Genomic DNA, 24,006 nt, shown 5'->3' on the forward strand with positions numbered 1-24,006 from the left:
CTAGAAAAGCATATGTTCTTTTGATCTAATCTTGTGGGACCTTCTGATTAGTTATTTTCATGGAGCTGTAACCCCACCCATTCAAGGTGGGTCTTAATCCTGGGTCCTCTATGAGAGGATAAAAGGCAGAGACATTTTGGAAACAGTAGAGAGAAGCCAAGAAAGAAAACGCCCCAGGGAAAAGCTATTTTGGATCCAGAACCCAGGAACAGAAGGACTGGCAGACGATGCCATGTGCCTTCCCATGTGACAAAGGAACCCCGGATGCCATCGGCCTTTCCTCAAAGAAGCTGTCTACCTCTTAATGCCTTAATTTGGACATTTTCATGGCCTTAGAACTGTAAATTTGCAACCTAATAAATCACCACTGAAAAAGCCAACCCATTTCTGGTGTATTGTATTCCAGCAGCTTTAGCAAACTAAAACACTCGACTACTCAACTAGTCTGGTAAATGGATTCCTGTCCCTGCAGTCAGATTTGCAATGGTCCCAATGTCTTAGACATACTCTTAGCATACAAGAGTCTTCTTATTTTTTGTTATGCCCTATCTGGAATTCCACTATAGGCACTCTACTCCAGCCAATTATTCTCCAATCACATTATAAATTTTCTTCCCTCTGAAGCCAACAATAACTTTCCTCCCCGCCATTTCTACTTTTAAAAAGATCTACCTATTTTTCAAAGCTTACCATAAATTCCATCCTCTCATCCCCACAGTCCAAGGAAATAAAAGAATATGAATGTTACTTCATTGATTTTTGTTCTGTCAAACAATTTATTAAGTTCAATGTTTTCATAATGATCCCTAGCCATTTCAAGAATAATTAACATTTGGCATTGCCCAAATTAATAGCAACAGAAAGACAATTTCCATAGTTATATATGCAATACAAATATATGCAATACATGATACATAAATCACAATAAAATGTTCCAAATCTGCCTTACAATGGAGTACTTCCGTGTGACAACATGGAAGTAACAGCCCAAAATTATAAAACACAACCTTTTAGTTCTATGTACTATAAAGACAACTGATTATAGACAGTTCTCAATAGTGTAAAATCATAGAATTTTAGAGCTAAAAACAGACACAAAACCTGAGACTCCAAGCACAGTAGGAAAAGAAATCAGAGACAGCCCAGAAAGTGGAGACACCTGGCACCACTCTCCATCTATGAATTGGAAAAAAAAGAGGCCTTCAGAAGGAAATTACGAGATCTGTGCCTATCTTGACAAAAAAAGGTGGGGGAAACGGAGGGAGACGAGGAAGGAACAAGAGAAAGAAGGAAAGAAGGGAAGCGACGGCAAGAGGGAGGGAGGACATAAACAGATAAATATTGTATGATTCCACATATATGAAATATTTAGACTATGCAAATTCAGAGGCAAAAATTACATTAGAGGCGAGCAGGCTTGGAGATGGGGTGGGGGTAGAGATTATGGGGTGTTTTTATTGCTTAACGGGTACAGAGTTTCTGTTGATGAAAAAGGTTTGCTAATCGAAGGTGGTGATGGTAGCACAATATTGTGAATGCAATTAACATTACTGAACTGTACACATGAAAGTGATTTAAAACGGGCAATTTTTTGTCATACATATGTTACCAAAATACAAATTTTTAAAAAGTTATCTTACAGATCACATCCCCTCATAATTCAATTAAGTTAGAAATAAAAGAATTTATTTATATACACATATATATACACATACATACATGCATACACACACATTCTCTCTCTCTCTCAATTTAAAAGGCATACTTCAAAAAGCATTGCAAAGTCAAAGAATACTCTTTTTCCAAATCAAAATTCTTTCTCTTAAAGAAACAAGACATATCCCTAAGAAAACTTTTTCAATCCTTCAGAATATCTAAGTAGAAAAATCCATTACAATTATTAATCACTGTTGGAAGAATCAGTAGCAGTGCTAACTTATGAATAGCAACATTTCCTTTTCCCCTACTTACAATCTCCAGATACGGGGCCTAACTGGGCAAAAACAAATCAACATAGCCCACCCTCTGGGAATAGCATTTAGTGAAAAGATGGGAACAAGACCCAGTCAGAAACTACAAAAAAACAATGCATCCCTCAATGAGGTTTCTAGGAAACCCAATCACTGCTTCTCTACAGATGTGGTGGTGTAAAGATGTGAAGTTTTTAGCTGTTGCAGCCATCCTGCTAAAAAGCCAGCCTGAGGATATCAACACAGAGAAAAGAGATAAAGTAAAAAGCCTAGCTGGTACTAGCCCTACTCCAGGACTTCACTGAGCTGATTAAATTCCCTTTTTAGTTTAAGCCATTTTGAGATGAATTTTCTGTTATCTGCACATAGGATTCTCTGATGCCAAGGACTAATCCAGGAAGAAGTTAGAAGAATGCTGTTATCAGTTACCATACAAAATAATTTTTTAATAATCAAAGCTAAGGAAATGAAAAAGAACATGCTTTAACTTAATGTTCTCCCTATAATCTAGACTATTACAAGTAAAGGTAGCCTTCTATATGTTCCTACAGTAGTAGAGAGGCTGAACTTTTAAAGTTCCTTTTAACTCTTAAGATTCTGCTTCTGTAAGGGCATACTGAAAATGGGATGTAAAATGAGACACAAACTCACAAACTACTATTCTTAGACTTCTATTTTTTGAAAAAAGGTAAAAAAAACATTTAAAAACAGTCAAATGGTACTCATTAGCAAAAATATACCATGCAAATAAAGAATAAATAGAAACAAATTCTTAAACTTTAAATATTAATCCAATAATAAACTAACTACATATCTAAAAATAAAAGACAAAACATATTTTTAAAATCCACTTAGATTATTTAGCTAAAAGAAAAAACTGTAACACTTTAAAATTTTTCTAAACACATTTAAACCTAATTTTGACTACAGATAATTCTGCAGGTGGATGGTCCTTTTTTTACCACTTTCACTATAATCTTCTCTTCTCGAAACAGATTTTTCCCAAGTACCGATACTAACTTTTTCTACCTCTAGAGTTTAAAAAAGCTGTACAGAATAATCATTAGGAGCATAGACATGGACAACAGGCTACCTGGAATCAAATTTTTAGTTTGTTATTTACTGGCTGAGTAACCTTGGGCAAGTTTTTTAGACTTCTCTATACTTCAGTTTCTTCTTCTGTAAAATGGGAACAGTAATCATACTCATTGTCTCATAGGATTTCTGTGATTGTTAAGTAGGATCATTCACATAAATCACTTTGATTAATCCTTGGCATATAGTATTCACTATATAAATATTGTTGTGTTGTTGCTATTAATGTGTATATGACTACTGTTCTAAAGGAAAATACGGAGTTATTCTCAAACCCAATTACACAATCTCTAAAGCAAATAGCTGACTTCATGCCAGATGGGAAGCAAAGAAGATAAACTTTTGGTTTGAATATCCTTAATGGCTTTTCATTTACATGATGATCCCTCTGAAATGGAAGAACACTGGCAAAATCGGTTTGCTGAATCCATTTAAAACAAAATGAAATGTCTCATTTTATAAAATTCTCTTGTCAACTCTATGAACTTATAAATGATTCTGCTTACCAGTAAATCAACGTAAGTGCACCTAATAAACTGGCAAGAATTCACTTGACGATAACCTAAACCTGCCACACCCTGTCATCATTCACCAACATAACCAAATAGTAGTTTATTAAGTTTACATTTGGAACAGTCTGACAAAATTACCACAAATTAAAACCACCCTTTAGAAAAATACAAAAAATGCTATTATTTTTAAAAAGAAAAAGCATTGAAGATGGCAACATAGAGAGGAGTGGAATTTAATTAGTCCTCTACAGCAACTAGTAAACAGCCAGGAACAACTAGTAAATAGTCTGGAACAACTGTTGGGAAACATCCATGACCAGACACACGATGTACACCAGTCTGGAATGGATGGAACAGCTGAGATAGAAGCATAGAACTACTGTAAGTAAAGCTCCCAAAACTGCAGAGCTGCCACCCATCCTGCACTGGCATGGCAGGCTGAGTTGAAAACTTCCCTGTGGAAAAAAGAAGCTGTCTACTAGGAGCAAGGGAAAGTAACTCAACCAAGTTCCAACTGCAGTTTTAATTAATTTGGACTACTGAATAGAAGCTACAAGCACAGATAAACCTGGGGCAAGCAAGAAATGAACCCTGGGGTCTCTCCCAGCAGAGAGGAGGAGGGACTGACGAAAAAATATTAATAGTAACTAAATAAAAACAGAGGCTTTTGGAGACAGTTGAGTTCAGGATAGTGGAAAATGGCTGTGTCCCAAGAAAAGGAGCACACAGAACTGGGTACCAACTCCAGTTGACCAGTGAAACTGGGTGCCTAGGGACTGCTTCTGAAAAAGGGAATTTCTTTCCTTTTTCTTTTTTTTTCCCTAAGTAGGTCATTAGAGCAAGCCTGAGGTATTTTCAGTTGTCAGCACTGACCCAGGCTAGGATGGAGCTAAGAGAGTGGGAGAGACAAAGGAAGAAGTCAAGAATAGGAGATAACTCCCCTAACGGGCATATCTTCCCTAAGAAAAGTGGCAGGGGGAGCTCAAGTGGCTACCTTCCCTCAGAGAATTCAGACACCAGGGTCTCGAGCAAAAGAAAACAAAACAGAAACAACTTAAGCTTGGCTTCTGACACCCTTGGCTCCTGGCCAGAACAGAGTCTGCTGAGAATTAAAGGCACTGCACCTCTTTATACCTGGGGAGCTGTGAAGCGACAAGCGCCACCTGCTAGGCAAGACAGGAAAAGCACAGAGACTAGAGGCCTCACAGGAAAGTCTGACAACATGTTGGGTCTCATTCTCAGGGAAACTTGATACTGACTACACTCTCGTGAAACCTGGGCTCATCTAGTCTGTGAAAATCTGATTGGGATAATCAAGGAACAAAAAATTACCTGTCACACTAGGGAAAACGAAGGTATGGCCCGGTCAAAGGAACAAACTTACACTTCAAATGAAATACAGGAGCTGAAAAACTAATTAAAACTGTTCAAATAAATCTTTTAAATCAAATCAACGAGCTTAAGGAAAATGTGGAAAAGGGATGAAGGATATAAAGACACTGGGTGACCACAAAGAATTCGTAAGCTTGAAAAAATAAATGGCAGAACTTATCAGAATGAAAGGCATAATACAAGAGATGAAAAATACAATACAGACATACAACCCCAGACTTGAAGAGGCAAAAGAAAGGTTTTATGAATTGGAGGACAGGACATCTGAAATCCTACACACAAAAGAACAGGTGGGGAAAAGAATGGAAAAACATGAGCAGCGTATAAGGGAAATGAATGAAAATGATGCACACGAATGTATGTGTCATCGGTGTCCCAGAAGAAGAGAAGGGAAAACAGGCAGAAACAATAATGGAGGAAATAATCAAGGAAAATCTCCCATTTCTTATGAAGACATAAAATTACAGAACCAAGAAGTATACCGTACCCCATACTGAATAGATCCAAATAGACCTTCTCTAAGACACTTAAATGATCGGATTATCAAATGTCAAAGACAAAGAGAGAATTCTGAAAAGCAATCCATACATCTCTCAGTGTCTGTCTGAAAATATTTTAAACCCTTCCTCATTTTTGAAGGGCAGTTTCGCTGGATATCAAATTCTCGATTGGCAGTTTTTCTCTTTCAGTATCTTAAATATATTATACTACTACCTTCTCGCCTCCATGGTTTCTGCTGAGAAATCCACACATAGTCTTATTGTGCTTCCCCTGTATGTGACAGATTGCTTTTCAGAATTCTAAAAATAGTGTGCAAACTCTGAGAATTGAATCTGGGAGCATGGGTTACCAGGAGAAGGCTTATGTAAAGGTTCCTAGATTGTAAGCTCTTAACAGCAGTTACATATATTCATGAGTTATTACAGTTATTTCTAAATTCCTTGATGCTGAGTTGTTTGTGTGTGACCTGGTCAGTCCCTGGAGCTTCGGGTGTCTGTGTGGCACCTGGGACTCGGTGCCAGAGTTTGGCAGCTGTGAGTGTTGGCACTGCCTCATGCAGCAACTGTTAAAGAGGCTGAAAAGGACAATAAACCTCTATTGGAGATACGATCAAAATGGACTTGGCTGAGAGTGGGGTAGATCAGACTAAAGGGTAGAGGATGATATTAAGTGTGTTTTAAAACTTCAGCTTCTGTGTGGGACAAAGGAAGAGATGTTTATTTGGTGGAAAATCTGTATTTTCTGTAGCACACTACCTAATTAACTTGTATGGTCAGTTTACTCAAACACCATAACTACATGGAACCTTGAATAGGGAGTGGGTTATGGCTGGTTTGTTCACGTTAGCATGAAGCACAATACATTCTGAAGTAATCTGGGCAGAGAATAAAAAGTATTTGCAAAGCCCCACTGAGGCACTTGGGGAAAATGTGGAAATATTAAACTTCCCCACCTGGGGAATTCCTGATACTCTCGCATGTATCGTGGACTACCAGTTTAGTAGGCCAAGCCCTTAAGATCTTGGAACTTGCCCTTATGAAGCTTGTTACTGCAAAGGAGAGGCTAAGCCTACTTAAAATTATGCCTGAAAGTCTCCTCCAGACGATTTTTGTGGCTCAGATGCGGCCTCTCTCTCTAAGCCAACTTGGCAGGTAAACTCACTGCCCTCCCCACTATGTGGGACATGACTCCCAGGAATGTAAATCTCCCTGGCAATGTGGAACATGACTCCCGGGGGTAAGCCTGGACCTGGCATCATAGGTTTGAGAAAGCCTTCTGGACCAAAAGGGGGAAGAGAAATGAAACAAAATAAAGTTCCAATGGCTAAGAGATTTCAAATGGAGTCAAGAGGTCATTCTGGAGGTAATTCTTAGGCAGTATGTAGATATTCCTTTTCAGTTTTTAATTTATTAGAATAGCTAGAAGGAAATACCTGAAACTTTTGAACTACAATCCAGTATCCTTGACTCTTGAAGACAAAAGTATAACTATATATCTTATACAGTGTGATCTTGTCATTGTGAAAACCATATGGCTCACACTCCCTTTACTCGGTGTATGGACAAATGAGTAGAAAAATGGGGAAAAAAGGTAAAAGAATAATGGGTGAGGGGGAGGATATGGGATGTTTGGGGTATTCTTTTTTACTTTTATTGATATTCTTATTTTTATTTTTTGGAGTAATAAAAATGTTCAAAAATTGATTGTGGTGATGAATGCACAATTATATGATGATACTGTGAACAATTATCATAGACTTTGGATGACTGGATGGTATGTGAATATATTTCAATAAAATTGTATTTAAAAAAAGCATTAAGTCAAAATTTCCCCATTACAACTTTTAACACAATTATGTTCAATTCAGAGAAAAACAACCCTTCTTCTCCCTAAAATAAAAGATTTATATTGACTTATAAAGAATGAAAGTTTAAAAAGTTATCTGAAAGCTCATTTATACTCTGAAGTTAAGTTCAGCAATCTTTCCTCACAATTATTGTGATGATTAAATACAATAATTTATGTTATTTACCTACAATCTTGCTAGCACTAGTAGTTACTCAATAAACAATATTACATTAAGTGTTCTGAGAAATATAGTTTGAGAAGACTAGTAGAAAATGTCATATTCAACTCTCATTTTCAATACATATTTATACTCCAATCGTTCAAAAGGGTTCACCGTTTAACAGTTTTATAGGGATAGTTATTTGAAGGGAGGATCTAATTTTAATTAACCAATAAATATAATTACTTTCAATGCACTAATAACTCAAATTATGGCATTCACAAAGCAGTAGAACTTTGTAATCTGTTGAGGAAAATTACTTTATTTCATTAAGTAAAAGCTGTTACATTAAATGTCATATTGTGATATCGCTAGTGTCACTGACTACCTAAGCATCTCTCAAAACCAGGAGATGACCTATTTTCTTTTTTGACAAAACAATCGGGCAAAATAACAAAAATATTATAAGGGAAATCATAGCATTAGAAGAATTCTTACATAGTATCACAATCAAAGAAAAATGCTGTTATATGGATTACTTTGATGGTATATTACAATCAGCAAAGAAAACTGCATTGCATAAAACTGGTAAATGTGACTTCTTAACCCATTAATATTTTCTTGCCTTCATCCATGTCACTTAGATGTCCATCATTGTTAGATTTTACTTGCAGAATGTTTGTAAGTTGGACTAAGAAATTATAATTACCTTTTGGCTTACCAAAATTACCTTTTTAAAATTAAAATTAAAATTTTGATGTAAATAGAATGTACCCAGAACTTAAAAAATAACTTACGTAAGTAAAGAATTGTGATATACTTTTATTCTGTTGACTTAATACAACAAATAAAAATGTTGAAAGGAATAAAAGATATCCATCACATCAAGAAGCATTTAAAAAAGGGGAAAGAAGTAAAGACTACAGCTGACAATTCTCAAACCTTATCCTTGAATACATACCCCCAGTTTAACAACAGGACTGAACTCAAGATAGGAAAAAAGTTAGGGCAAACTCAACTTGAACAGGATACTATTCCTCACACTTCCACACACACACACTGCTCAATTTTCCCCTAGGAACTGTGAATGTATATTATAACCCATGCAATTTACCAACCAAATAACCTTGGGCTTGTTTCTTTCTTTCTTTTAATATACACATAGCACTATTGAAATTTGCTATTCTTCCTCCTCTTCTGCCTTTATAATGTACAAATATAAAAATAAGTACTAGGTAAGGGGTATGGGATGTTTCGGGTTTTCTTTTTTCTTCTTATTTCCTTTTTTGGAGTAATGCAAATATTCTAAAAATGATCATGGTGATGAATGAACAACTATGTGATGATACTGCGAACCAATGATTGTATACTTTGGGTGGATTGTATGGTGTGAGAAATTATCTCAAAAAAAGTACATTAAGGTCAAAACTGACTGTTTTAAAACTTCAACTTCCATGTGAGACAAAGGGAAGAGATGTCTATTTGGTGCAGGATCTATATTTTCTAAACAGTATAAGGCTACAGTCACTTTGTTCAAACACCACAATTACATGGAACTTTGAATAGGAAGTGAGATATGGTAGGTTAGCATAGGTTAGAGTGAAATAGTGACACATCCAAAAGTAATTTGGGCAGAGAATAAAAAATATATTTACAACCTACCCCCCTCAGGGAGCTGGGGGAAGGTGCAGAAGTGTTGGACTCCCTCACCTGGACTGGTGGTGATGTTGTCACAAACACTGGGACTGGCGGTTTGATGCGCCGAGAACTCTATCGTGGGACTTGCCCTTATGAAGCTCGTTAGTGCAAAGGAGAGGCTAAACTTGCATATAATTGTGCTAAGAGTCTTCCCCTGAGTACCTCTTTGTTGCTCAGATGTGGCCCTCTCTCTCGCTCTCTCTAACTGAGCCACCTTGGCAGGTGAACTGACTGCCCTCCCCCCTGCATGGGGCCCAACTCCGAGGGGTGTAAATCTCCCTGGAAACTTAGGATATGACTCCCAGGGATGAATCTGGGTCCGGCATCGTGGGATTGAGAATATCTTCTTGACCAAAAGGGGGAGGCAAAATGAGAGGAAATAATTTCAGTGGCTGAAGAGATTTTGAATGGAGTTGAGAGGTCAGTCTGGTGGACGTTCTTACGCACTACACAGATAACACCTCTGAGGTTTTGATGTATTGGAATGGCTGAAAGCAAATACTGGAAACTACCAAACTCCAGCCCGGTGGTCTGGACTTCTGAAGACAATTGTGTAATAATGTAGTTTACAAGGAGTGATGGTGTGATTGTGAAAACCTTGTGGATCACTATCCCTTTATCTAGTGTATGGATGGATAAGTAGAAAAATGGGGACAAAGACTAGATGACCAATGGGGTGGGATGGGGGGGATGGTTTGGGTGTTCTTTTTTCACTTTTATTTTTTATTCTTATTCTGATTCTTTCTGATGTAAGCAAAATGTTCAGAAATGGATTGTGGTGATGCATGCATAGCTATGTGGTCGTGCTGTGAACAGTTGATTGTATACCACGGAAAACTGTATGGTATGTGAATATATTTCAATAATACTGAATTAAAAAAAAAAAAAAGAGAATGCAGGGAAAAAAAATAAATTTAAAAAAACTAGTACTTTGTTGAAGAAAAAATAATTACAAATAGGTAGCTACCTTCCCTAGCATTAGAGAAAAGAATGCAGAAAAAGCTTCAGAATACTCAGATAAATGACTAAAGTGTCTGTATGTACACAGATACCACGTATCTGTGTATTCCAAAGCAAGTTTAAATATTGGCTGAAACTGGCAAAATACTGGTTATTTAAAATTATAGTTCTATAAAAATGTTCAATTTCTACAAAATACTATAAAAATTTAGATCTTGTCTTAAAAGTAGGCAGAAAACAGAATTAATAATTAGAAAAAGTATACTTACCAAATATGTTAGTGGAGTGTCCTTTCCTTGCAATAGGTCTGAGTTCATTATGCCCCCATCCATATACCCTATAATTATCCCAGGCATGTTTCATCATCTGAGAAGAAAAAAATTATAATTCATCAATTTAAATTATCCACAGACTGTCATTTTTATATTTTATGTAATTTAGGATTCCATTACTATATTCTTACCCATTCTCCTATATCTCCTCTATCATTATATTCTTCCATTAACATTTCTATCAGTTTGAAAACATATATAACCATGTTTAACCTTGGTCTACACACACATACACACACACACACACACACATACACACACATACACACACAAAAGGATGTAATGGACAAGATCCTTTTTTTTTTAATTGAGATTGTTCAGATAGCATACAACTATCCAAAGATCCAAAGTGTACAATCAATTGCCCATGGCACCACCATACAGCTGTGCATCCATTAACACAATTATTTTTTTTTCAATTTTTAGAACATTTTCACTACTCCAGAAAAGAAACAAAGACAAAAAAAAAGGAAACTCACATCCTCCCATACCCCTAACCACGCCCCCCCCCCATTATTGATTCATAGTTTTGGTATACTACATTTGTTACTGTTGATGAAAGAATGTTAAAATACTACTAACTGTAGTATATAGTTTGCAATAGGTGTATATTTTTTCCCTATATGCCTCTCTATTATTAACCTCTAGTTATAGTGACATACATTTGTTCTAGTTCATGAGAGAGATTTCTAATATTTGTATAGTTAATCATGGACATTGTCCACCACAAAATTCACTGTTTTATACATTCCCACCTTTTAACCTCCAACTTTCCTTCTGGTGGCATGTGTGACTCTGAGTTTACCCTTTCCACCACCTTCACACACCTTTTAGCACTGTTATTCTCATTACATGCTACCATCACCCCTGTCCATTTCCAAACATTTAAGTTCACCCTAGTTGAACATTCTGCTCATAATAAGCAACCACTCCCCATTCTTTAGCCTCATTCTATATCCTGGTAACTTATATTTCATGTCTATGAGTTTACATATTATAATTAGTTCATATCAGTGAGACCCTGCGATGTTAGTCCTTATGTGTCTGTCTTATTTCACTCAATATAGTGTCCTCCAGGTTTCTTCATCAACCCATTTCTTTTAAGATGGTTTTGTTCACACACTATACATTCCGTCCTAAGTAAACAATTGTTGGTTCCCAGTATAGTCACGTATTTATGTATTGAGCACCACTGCCACTCTCTATATAAGGATATTTCTTCCACAAAGACGGAGGAAGAGTCAAAGAAGGCAGAGAGGCAAAAGAAAAAGGCAAGAGAAAGAGAGAAAAACAAACAAACAAAAAAACACTTGATAGCTAGAAGGTGACAAAAGGAAAGATAGCATTAACCTAAAGTAGAATAAAGAGTCAGAAAACATCACCAATGCCTGGAGTCCCATACCCTTCCCCTATCCCCCACCCCCACATAGGCATTTAGCTTTGGTATATTGCTTTTGCTACATTAAAGGAAGCATAATACAATGTTTCTGTTAATTCTAGCCTCTAGTTTGCATTGATTGTATTTTCCCCCCAATCCCACCCTATTTTTAACACTTTGCAATGTTGACATTTATTTGTTCTACCTCATGTAAAAACATATTTGTACCATTTATTACAATCGTTGGGCATCCTAGGTTTCCCTGAGTTACACAGTCCCAGTCTTTATCCTTGATCTTTTGTTCTGGTGTCCCACATGATCCCAGCCTTCTCCTTTCAACCATATTCACAGTCATCTTTGTTCAGTGTACTTACATTGCTGTGATACTATCTCTCAAAATTGTTTCCCAAACCTCTCACTCCTGTCTTTCACTTTCTTTCTGCAGTGCTTCCTTTAGTGTTTCCTGTAGAACAGGCTTCCTGTTCACAAACTCAGTCACTGTCTGTCAGAGAATATTTTAAGCTTTCCCTCATATCTTGAAGGATAGTTTTCCCGGATATAGGATTCTTGGTTGGTGGTTTTTCTCTTTCAGTATCTTAAATATATCATTCCACTTCCTTCTTGTCTCCATGGATTCTCTTGAGAAATCCACACATACTCTTTTTTGTTTTTAATATTCATTTTATTGAGATATAGTCACATACCACGCAATCATACAAAACAAATTGCACATTCAATTGTTCACAGTACCATTACACAGTTGTACATTCATCACCAAAATCAATCCCCGACACCCTCATTACCACACACACAAAAATAACCTGAATAATAATTAAAGTGAAAAAGAGCAACTAAAGTAAAAAAGAACACTGGGCACCCTTGTCTGTTTGTTTGTTTGTTTGTTTCCTTCCCCCACCTTTCCACTCATCCATCCACAAACTAGACAAAGGGGAGTGTGATCCCCATGGCCCCCTCAATCCCACTGTCCCCCCTCATAAGCCACATTTTTATACAATTGTCTTCAAGATTCATGGGTTCTGGGTTGTAGTTTGATAGTTTCAGGTATCCTCCACCAGCTACCCCAATCCATTAGGACCTAAAAAGGGTTGTCTATATTGTACATAAGAGTGCCCACCAGAGTGACCTCTCGGCTCCTTCTGGAATCTCTCTGCCACTGAAGCTTATTTCATTTCCTTTCACATCCCCCTTTTGGTCAAGAAGATGTTCTCCATCCTACGATGCCAGGTCTACATTCCTCATATTCCACGTTGCCAAGAAGATTCACTACCCTGGGTCACACATAGTCTTACCAAGCTTCCTTTGTGTGCCGGTTTCAATGTATTGTGTCCCCCAAATGCCATTATCTTTGATGTAGTCTTGTGGGACAGACTTTTGGTGCTGATTAGATTTGCTTGGAATGTGCCCCACCCAGCTGTGGGTGGTGACTCTGGTGGGATAGTCCCATGGAGGCGTGGCCCTGCCCATTCAGGGCGGGCCTTGATCAGGGGAGCCATATAAACGTGCTGACTCAGAGAGACTGAACGCAGTGCAGCTGTGAGTGATGTTATTTGAAGAGGAGCAAGCTTGCTAGAGAGGAATGTCCTGGGAGAAGCCATTTTGAAACCAGAACTTTGGAGCAGACTCCAGCCATGTGCCTTCCCAGCTAACAGAGGTTTTCCGGACGCTATTTGCCATCCTCCAGTGAAGGTACCCGATTATTGATGTGTTACCTTGGACACTTTATGGCCTTAAGACTGTAACTGTATAGCCAAATAAACCCCCTTTTTATAAAAGCCAATCCATCTCTGGTGTTTTGCATTCCGCAGCATTAGCAAACTAGGACACTTTGTATGTGATAGATCGCTTTTCTCTTGCTGCTTTCAGGATTCTCTATCTTTGATGTTTGATAATCTGATTATTACGTGTCTTGGCGTAGGCCTATTCAGATCTATTCTGTTTGGTGTACACTGCACTTCTTGGATCCGTAATTTTATGTCTTTCATAAGAGATGGGAAATATTCATTGATTATTTCCTCTATTATTGCTTCTGCCCCTTTTCCCTTCTCTTCTCCTTCTGGGACATCAATGACACAAAGATTCTTGCTTTCCGTTTTGTCTTTTAAGTTCCCGGAGACGTTGCTCGTATTTTTCCATTCTATTCTTTATCTGTTCTTTTGTGTGTAGGCTTTCAGGTGCCTTGTTCTCCAGTTCCTGGGTGTTTTCTTATGCCTCTTGAGATCTGCTGTTGTATGTTTCCAGTGTGTCTGTCATCTCTTGTGTTGTGCCTTTCATTTCCATAGATTCCACTAGTTGGTTTTTTGAACTTCCAATTTCTACCTTATGTACGCCCTGTGTTTTCATTATACGGTTTATCTCTTTTGCCATATCTTCCCTAAACTTTTTGAATTCAGTTATTATTAGTTGTTTCAATTCCTGCATCACAGTTGAAGTGCAAGTTTCTTCCCCTGACCAGGCATAACCTCATTTTTCTTGGTGTAGGTTGCAGTTTTCTGTTGTCTAGGCATGGTTTCCTTGGTTACCCCAATCAGGCCTCCCCAGACCAGAATGGGCTAAGGTCCAAGAAAGAAACATTCAATATCCGGTTTCCCTGAGGGTGTGTCTTAGAAAATTGGTACACCCTCTGATGCCTCCGGTCTCTGTGCTTTTCTGCCCAGCAGGTGGTGCCTGTTAGCCTATAATTCTTGACTGGTGTAAGTTCTGAATGAAAGGCAGGTGGTAGAGCTGGGCCCCAACTATTTCCTCTTAAAGAAGATAGACACCCTAGGGGGAGGTCATTAGCATTTCAATGATCTCTCTCTGCCTGTGCTATACCTTTGTCTGGGTCACAGAACTGGGAACTGAAAAAGGCTGAGGCTTTCTCCACTGAGTCGAAAAAGGAACAGAGCTAGTCCAAGGCAACCCTCCAGCTCTCCAAGGTCAGTTGTCACTCAAAGCCTCTGTCTACTTGTTGGGGATTTGTACCTCATAGTGAGCAGTTCACACTCGCTAATTAAAACCGCAGATGGACCTCAGCTGAGCTATATTCACTTGCTGGGAGAAAGCTTCTCTCTGGCACCAGGAGGCTTTGTAGCTCGGGCTGTGGGGGAGGGGTCTCCCGATTTGGAGTCGCAGTTTTTACTTACAGATTTTATGCTGTGATCTCGGGCATTCCTTCCAATTCAGGTGGTGTATGAGTGGACGGTCACGTTTGTCCCCATGCAGTTATTCCGGATTATTTACTAGTTGTTTCTGGTTTTTTTCAGTTGTTCCAGGGGGACTACTTAACTTCCACTCCTCTCTATGCCATCTTAGATCCTCTCTCCACAAGATCCTTTTTATTGGAGAGGAAGGTATCTCTTTGTCATTCTTTCCATTTAGGAACTACCAAATCTTTGGAGAACAGCTCCTCTCCATTCACAGTGATTGTGAGAGAAATTCAATGAAAGCGCTTGCTTCCATCAAAAATTAACTAAGCCTGACTAGAGAACCCCTTACCCTTAGACCAAAGTTCAAAAACTTTTTCTGTAAAGTAAATATTTTAGGCTTTGCAGGCCATACAGTCTCTGTCTCAACTACTTAATCTGCTCCTGTGCCACCAAATACATAAACTAGACAATACATAAACAAATAAGCATGGCTTGTATTCCAATTAAAATTAAAAAAAAAAAAAAAAAAAAACAGGCAGCAGGCCAAGTAGGTTGTAGTTTGCCAACCCCTGCCCTAGACAAAGTGACTGTGATTCAAGTAGGGACAATCAAGACTTTTTACACATATTGATATACACGCTGGGAGACAGAGGGAGTCTCATCTTTTGTGATCTGAAGTAAATAATATATGGTAAGTCAATTTATAATGTAATATGTGTTTCTGGAGTAATATATAAATAACGTATAATCCTGGAGCTGATGGGTACTAACTTTCTCCTAACATGGAGAACTAAGTAACAAAAGGAAAAGAGACCGAGACACATGCACATTCCCGACAATAACTTTTGCAGACTTGAATACAATCAAATCTGAAGCTCTAGAATTTACAGACACTGAGCTAATCAATTATATTTTTTATCAATTGTTTGAGTTGAATTTCTTACAATCAAGGAGTTCCAAGCTATACAACAACAAAAAAGGTTAAAAATCAAGGTATTTAATTATACATCAGCTGAATTAAATAATCATGGACTGGGGTATATCAAAAACTCTTCATTTAACAGTATACTATTCATTAAAACACTAAAATATTTTCCAATTGTTTTATGCAGCCAGTATTACTCCAGGCTAAAGACTACTATATGTCAAGCACAGAGAGACAAATTCCTTAACAAAAATTAGAAATGTGTAAGATGGCTAATAATACACCATGACCAAATGCAGTTTATCCCAGGAATACAATTAATCTTGTATTCAAAAAGCAATCAACATAATTCACCATGTTAAAAGAATATTGGGGGGGGGGGGGGTCATACAATCATCTTTAGACAAAGCAAGTGACAAATTCAATGCCTAATACACATTCATGATAAAAAAACAAAAATTCAGTAAACTGTAAGTACAAGAGAATATCCTGAACCTGATAAAAGGCATCATCAAAAAACTTACAGTTAGCATCAAACTTAATGGTAAAAGGCAAAATGTTTAACCCCTAAAGTGAGAAACAAATCAAGGATGTCCATTCTAACACTTCTTTTCAGTGAAGCCATACCCAGCACAATCAATAAAGCAAGAAAAAGAAACAAAAGGCACAAAAATCAAAAGGGAAAAAGAAAAAGTGCCTCTATTCACAGACAACGTAACTGTGTACCAGGAAAATTCTAAAGAATCTACAAAAAAAAAACCCACTGGAACTAAAGAATAATTTCAGAAAAGAAACAGGATACAAACAAGTTCAACAAACAAAAATGAATTGTACTTCTATAACGTAGTAATGAACAATGGAAACAGAAATTTAAAAACAATTCTGTTTCTAATAGCATCAAAAACAAAATACTTAAGAATAAATTAAGCAGACTATGTGTAAGAATTGCATACTGAAAACTATATAACACTGCTGAAAGAAATTTTAAATAACCTAAATAAAGGGACAGACATACCATGCTCATGGAATGGAAAATTCAGTATCATTGAGATGGCAATTCTTTCCAATTCATCTACACATTTAATGCAACTCCAATCAAAATCCCAACAGGCATTTATTTTCTTAGAAAAGCAAATTCTCAAAAGGCAAAAGACCTACAATGGCTAAAAAGATTTTTAAAAAGAACCAAGTTGGAGGTCTTACCTGATTTTAAAACTTACTATGAGTTAGTATACTAAGAACAGACTGGTCTGGCATTAAAGACAGGCATATAGATTAATGAAATGGTTAGGAGTCCACAAAGACTTAGCATATCTGGTCAACTGATTTTAAACAAAAGTAACAAGATAATTCAATGAGAAGATAACCTTTTCAGCAAATGGTGCTGGAACAACTAGAGAGCCTTATGGAAAAAAATTAACCTCAACCCTTACTATACAATTTAAACAAAAAATTAAGGCAAAACAGATTACAACCTGAAATATCAAAGCTAAATCTAAAAGATGTGCCCACACAAAAACCCATACACAAATATTTGTAGCAACTTTATTCATTAATACTAAAAAACTGACAACAACCCAAATGTTCATCAAAACGTTAATGAATAAAACAAATTGTGGCATATCCATACAATGGAATAATACTCAGAAAAGTATTACCTTTCTATGCCGTTGTATTAGTTAGGGTTCTCTAGGGAAACAGTCAATGAGAGATATCTATGAATATAAGATTTATAAAAGGGTCTGATGCAACAGTGGGTAACCACGAGTCCAAAGTCCGTATAGCAGGCAGCAAACTAGCATCTCCAATGAAGATGTTCGATGAACTCCTCAGGAAATGAACTGGCAACTTCAACGAACTTCTCAGGAAATACTTTGCTGGACAGCCGAAGAAGTGAAGGTCCTCTATCTGTCTCACTTAAAAGTCTTCAACTCATTGATTGGATTAAATACAGCCAACTGCAGTCTCCCACTGTGGAAGACATGCCCTTTGTTGACGTCACCAGTCACAGCAGCAGCCAACTGACTGATGATTCAATAAACCAGCCTGTTGGCTTATCAACCAGCCAGAGGCAGGTGGGTACCATCACCTGGCCAAGGTGACACATGAACCTAACCATCACAGCCATCATATGGATGAATCTCAAAAACATTATGTTTAGAAAAAGCCCAGACACAAAATAATATATACTATATGATTCCATTTGTATGAAACTCTACAAAAGACAAATCTACTCTATAATGACAAAAAGCAGATCAGTGTTCACCAGGGGCACCAGGAAAGGGCATAAGGAAACCATGTTGGGGTCATGGAAATGTATGTATCTTTTTGTGGTCATTAGTACATAGGTGAATATTCCTTTCAAAATTCATTAAACTGAACTCTTAAAATGGGTATATTTTATTGTATGTGCAATTATACTTCCATAAAGTTACATTTTTTAAAAATCCGATAGCCTGCCATATCTTCCCTACCCCTAATTCTCACTTTTCTAGGTTAACCACTTAATCCCTTTCATTTGTTCTTTCTGTTATTTACCACTATATTTCTAAATAACAAACTTAGAGTGCTATATCTTGATATTTTTTCCAGTTTTAGATATTTATTATTTTCCCCTACTTTATCTCTCTTATACCACTATCAACTCACTTCCACATATACTTTTCTACATATATTTTCCGTGGTCAACAAAATCCCATGCTTCCCTTATAATTATGACTTGTCTTTGTTCAACTTTTGTTTTGCCTAGTGTAAAAAAATGTTCTGGTCGAGGCAGGACAAGATGGCGGAGTGGTGAGGTGTACGTTTTAGTTACTCTTCCAGGGCAGTAGGTAGAAAGCCAGGAACTGCATGGACAGGACACCGCAGAGCAATTTGACTTTGGGCATACTTCATACAACACTCATGAACACGTGGAACTGCTGAGATCAGCGAAATCTGCAAGTTTTTGCGGCGACGGGACCCGCACCCCTCCCTGCCAGGCTCAGTCGCGTGGCAGGAGGGGCCGTCAGCACTAGGAATGAGGAGGGAGGACTGCAGTTGCAGCTCTTATCGGAAACTCATTCTACAGATTCAAACTCCAATCATAGATAGACTGACACCAGACACCAGAAAATCCGGAAGCAGCCAGCCAAGCAGAAGGAGATAGGGATAGAAAAAACAGCAAAAATAAAAATAAAAATAAAAGCGAAGGCCTTTTGGAGTTCTGGTGAACATAGAACGGGGAAGGACAGAACTCAGGCAGAGTCAGGCTCATATGCAAATCCAGAAGAAAAACCAGTTTCTCTGCCCCTGGACCCTTCCTTAATGGCCCTAATTGCCTTGCCTCTTACCATTTGAATAACCTATTTGATCTGCAAAGAGGGCCTTTCCCTTTTTTTTTTTTTATCTTTTTTTCTTTTTCTAAAACTATTACTCTAAGAAGCCCAATACAGAAAGCCTCAAAGACTTGCAATTTGGGCAAGTCAAGACAAGAGCAGAACAGAGAGAGCTCTAAGACACAAGGCAATTAAGTCCAGTGGCTGAGAAAATTCACTGAACACCACAACTTCCCAAGAAAACGGGGGCATCCTCTCACAGCCATCTTCCCGGTAGACAGGGAACACTCCTGCCCATTGCAGGCCCCACAGCCCAGAGCTGCCCCAGACAATCCAGTGTGACGGGAAGGGCTTCCAATAACACACTCACAAACCACAAAATCAGGCATGGACATTAGCCTTCCCTGCACCCTCAGCTGGTTGTCCCAGAGTTGGGAAGGCGGAGCACTGGGAATTAAAACACCCCATTCAGCCATCCTTTCACCAGACTGCAGGCCTCCCTACACAGCCCTGCAGCCCAGAACCTCCCTGGGGGAACGGTGCTCACCTGTGACATAGCAGAGTAATCCCTCAACAGAGGACCTAGGGTTGCACGGCCTGGAAGAGGGACCAACTCACAAGTCTCAGGGGCCATACACCAATACCAAAAACTTGTGGGTCAGTGGCAGAGACAAACTGTGGCTGAACTGAAGGATTAGATTACTGCAGCAGCTTTAAATCTCCAGGAACACCAGGGAGAACTGACTGTTAGAGCCGGCCCCACTCCCGGACTGCCCAGACACACGCCTCATATACAGGGCAGGCAACACCAACTATACACACAAGCCTGGTACACCAATTGGACCCCACAAGACTCACACCCCCACTCACCACAAAGACAAAGCAGGGGAGAACTGGCTTGAGGGGAACAGGTGGCTCGCGGACGCCACCTGCTGGTTTACTTAGAGAAAGTGGACTCCATGAAGCTGTGGATCTGAAAAATTACAGGTAAGGGTTTTAATCACTCTACAAATCCTAAAAGAACCCTCTCAAGTTAAGCAAATGCCAAGAGGCCAAAAACAACAGAAAATTTTAAAGCATATGAAAAAAACAGATGATATAGATAACCCAAGCCCAAGCACCCAAATCAAAAGATCAGAGGAGACACAGTACTTGGAGCAATTAATCAAAGAACTAAAGATGAACTACGAGACCATGGCACAGGATATAAAGGACATGAAGAAGAGCATGGCACAGTATATAAAGGACATCAGAAAGACCCTAGAAGAGCATAAAGAAGACATTGCAAGACTAAATAAAAAAATAGATGATATTATGGAAATTAAAGAAACTGCTGACCAAATTAAAAACACTATGGATACTCACAGTACAAGACTAGAGGAAGCTGAACAACGAATCAATGACCTGGAAGATGACAGTACAGAACATGAAAGAAAAAAACAAAGAATGGGGAAAAAAATCAAAAAAAATAAAATGGATTTCAGGGATATGAAAGATAATGTAAAACGTCCAAATATAAGACTCATCGGTGTTCCAGAAGGGGAAGAGAAGGGTAAAGGCCTAGGAAGAGGATTCAAAGAAATTGTTGGGGAAAACTTTCCAAATCTTCTAAACACCATAAATACACAACTCATAAATGCCCAGCGAACTCCAAATAGAATAAATCCAAATAAACCCATTCCGAGACACATTCTGATCACAGGTCAAACACGGAAGAGAAAGAGCAAGTTCTGAAAGCAACAAGAGAAAAGCAATTCACCACATACAAAGGAAACAGCATAAGATTAGTAGTGACTACTCAGCAGCCACCATGGAAGCGAGAAGGCAGTGGCATGACATATTTAAAATTCTCAGTGAGAAAAATTGCCAACCAAGAATTCTTTATCCAGCAGAGCTATCCTTCAAATTTGAGGGAGAGCTTAAATTTTTCACAGACAAACAAATGCTGAGAGAATCTGATAACAAGAGACCTGCCATACTGGAGATACAAAAGGGAGCACTACCAACAGAGAAACAAAGAAAGGAGAGAGACACGTGGAGAAAGATTCAGTACTAAAGAGATTCAGTATGGGTACATTAAAGGACATTACTAGAGGGAGGAAAAAACTACATATGAAAAACATAAACCAAACGATAAGACGGCTGATTCAAGAAATGCATTCACGGTTATAACACTGAATGTAAATGGATTAAACTCTCCAATTAAAAGATACGGATTCGCAGAATGGATCAAAAAAAATGAGCCATCAATATGATGCATACAAGAGACTCATGTTAGACACAGGAACACTGTTCTAGTTTGCTAATGCTGCCAGAATGCAAAACACCAGAGATGGATTGGCTTTTACAAAAGGGGTTTATTTGGTTACACAGTTACAGTCTTAAGGCCATAAAGTGTCCAAGGTAACACATCAGCAATCGGGTACCTTCACTGGAGATGGTCAATGGTGTCCGGAAAACCTCTGTTAGCTGGGGCACATGGCTGGCATCTGCTCCAAAGTTCTGGTTTCAAAATGGCTTTCTCCCAGGACGTTCCTCTCTAGGCTGCAGTTCCTGAAAAATGTCACTCTTAGTTGCATTTGGGGTATCTGTGTTCTCTTAGCTTCTCTGCAGCAAGAGTCTGCTTTCAACAGCCGTCTTCAAAATGTCTCTCATCTGCAGCTCCCATGCTTTCTTCAAAGTGTCCCTCATGGCTGTAGCTCCTCTTCAAAAGTTCACTCTCAGCTGCACTGAGTTCTTCAGTTTGTCAGCTCATTTATATGGCTCCAGTGATTGAATTTAGACCCACCCTGAACGGGTGGGGTAAGAACTCCATGGAAATTATCCAATCAGAGTCATCACCCACAGTTGGGTGGGGCGCATCTCCATGGAAACACTCAAAGAATTCCAATCTAATTAACACTGATAACTTCTGCCCACACAAGATTACATCAAAGATAATGGCTTTGGGGGGACATAATACATTCAAACTGGCACAGACACAAAGAAATCGAAAGTGAAAGAATAGGAAAAAATATTTCATGCAAGCTGCAGCCAAAAGAAAGCAGCAGTAGCAATAACAATCTCAGATAAAATAGACTTTAAATGCAAAGATGTTGAGAGGCGGGGCAAGATGGCAGACTTGTGAGCTGTATGTTTTAGTTACTCCTACAGGAAGGTAGGTAGAAAGCCAGGAACTGCGTGGACTGGACACCACAGAGCAATCTGACTTTGGGCATACTTCATACAACACTCATGAAAACGTGGAACTGCTGAGATCAGCGAAATCTGTAAGTTTTTGCGGCCTGGGGACCCGCGCCCCTCCCTGCCAGGCTCAGTCCCGTGGGAGGAGGGGCTGTCAGCTCCGGGAAGGAGAAGGGAGAACTGCAGTGGCAGCCCTTATCGGAAACTCATTCTACTGATCCAAACTCCAACCATAGATAGACTGAGACCAGACACCAGAGAATCTGAGAGCAGCCAGCCCAGCAGAGAGGAGACAGGCATAGAAAACAAACAACACGAAAAACTCCAAAATAAAAGCGGAGGATTTTTGGAGTTCTGGTGAACATAGAAAGGGGAAGGGCCCGGAGGCGCATATGCAAATCCCGAAGAAAAGCTCATCTCTCTGCCCTGTGGACCTTTCCTTAATGGCCTTGGTTGCTTTGTCTCTTAGCATTTCAATAGCCCATTAGATCTCTGAGGAGGGCCCTTTTTTTTTTTTTTTTTTTAATCCTTTTTTCTTTTTCTAAAACAATTACTCTAAGAAGCCAAATACAGAAAGCTTCAAAGACCTGCAATTTGGGCAGGTCAAGTCAAGAGCAGAACTAGGAGAGCTCTGAGACAAAACGCAATAATCCAGTGGCTGAGAAAATTCACTAAACACCACAACTTCCCAAGAAAAGGGGGGTGTCCGCTCACAGCCATCATCCTGGTGGACAGGAAACACTCCTGCCCATTGCCAGCCCCATAGCCCAGAGCTGCCCCAGACAACCCAGTGTGATGGAAGTGCTTCAAATAACAGGCACACACCACAAAACTGGGCGTGGACATTAGCCTTCCCTGCAACCTCAGCTGATTGTCCCAGAGTTGGGAAGGTAGAGCAGTGTGAATTAACAAAGCCCCATTCAGCCATCATTTCAGCAGACTGGGAGCCTCCCTACACAGCCCAGCAGCCCAGAACCGCCCTGGGGGGACGGCACTCACCTGTGACATAGCACAGTCATCCCTCAACAGACGACCAGGGGGTGCACGGCCTGGAAGAGGGGCCCACTTGCAAGTCTCAGGAGCCATACGCCAATACCAAGGACTTGTGGGTCAGTGGCAGAGGCAAACTGTGGCAGGACTGAACTGAAGGATTAGACTATTGCAGCAGCCTTAAAACTCTAGGATCACCAGGGAGATTTGATTGTTAGAGCCACCCCCCCCTCCCGGACTGCCCAGAAACACGCCCCATATACAGGGCAGGCAACACCAACTACACACGCAAGCTTGGTACACCAATTGGACCCCACAAGACTCACTCCCCCACTCACCAAAAAGGCTAAGCAGGGGAGAACTGGCTTGTGGAGAACAGGTGGCTCGTGGACGCCACCTGCTGGTTAGTTAGAGAAAGTGTACTCCACGAAGCTGTAGATCTGATAAATTAGAGATAACGACTTCAATTGGTCTACAAATCCTAAAAGAACCCTATCAAGTTCAGCAAATGCCACGAGGCCAAAAACAACAGAAAATTATAAAGCATATGAAAAAACCAGACGATATGGATAACTCAAGCCCAAGCACCCAAACCAAAA

The 24,006-nt window shown here is 39.1% G+C and overlaps 1 protein-coding gene across 3 annotated transcripts in view; it reads right to left on the reverse strand.

The window, feature by feature from the left end:
- Positions 1-24,006, reverse strand: part of MAN1A2 (mannosidase alpha class 1A member 2) — a 377,203-nt gene that overhangs the window by 253,473 nt on the left and 99,724 nt on the right. For all 3 annotated transcript variants that reach the window (XR_005215262.1, XM_037826268.1, XM_037826267.1), the window contains exon 3: positions 10,406-10,502. Coding sequence is in view for 2 of the 3 variants with exons in the window: in XM_037826268.1 (XP_037682196.1) it covers positions 10,406-10,502 (97 nt within the window). In the remaining variant the exon portion in view is untranslated. The remainder of the gene's footprint in view (positions 1-10,405; positions 10,503-24,006) is intronic.

Source organism: Choloepus didactylus, chromosome 2 (genome assembly GCF_015220235.1).
Source record: "Choloepus didactylus isolate mChoDid1 chromosome 2, mChoDid1.pri, whole genome shotgun sequence".
Lineage (NCBI taxonomy): Eukaryota > Metazoa > Chordata > Mammalia > Pilosa > Megalonychidae > Choloepus > Choloepus didactylus.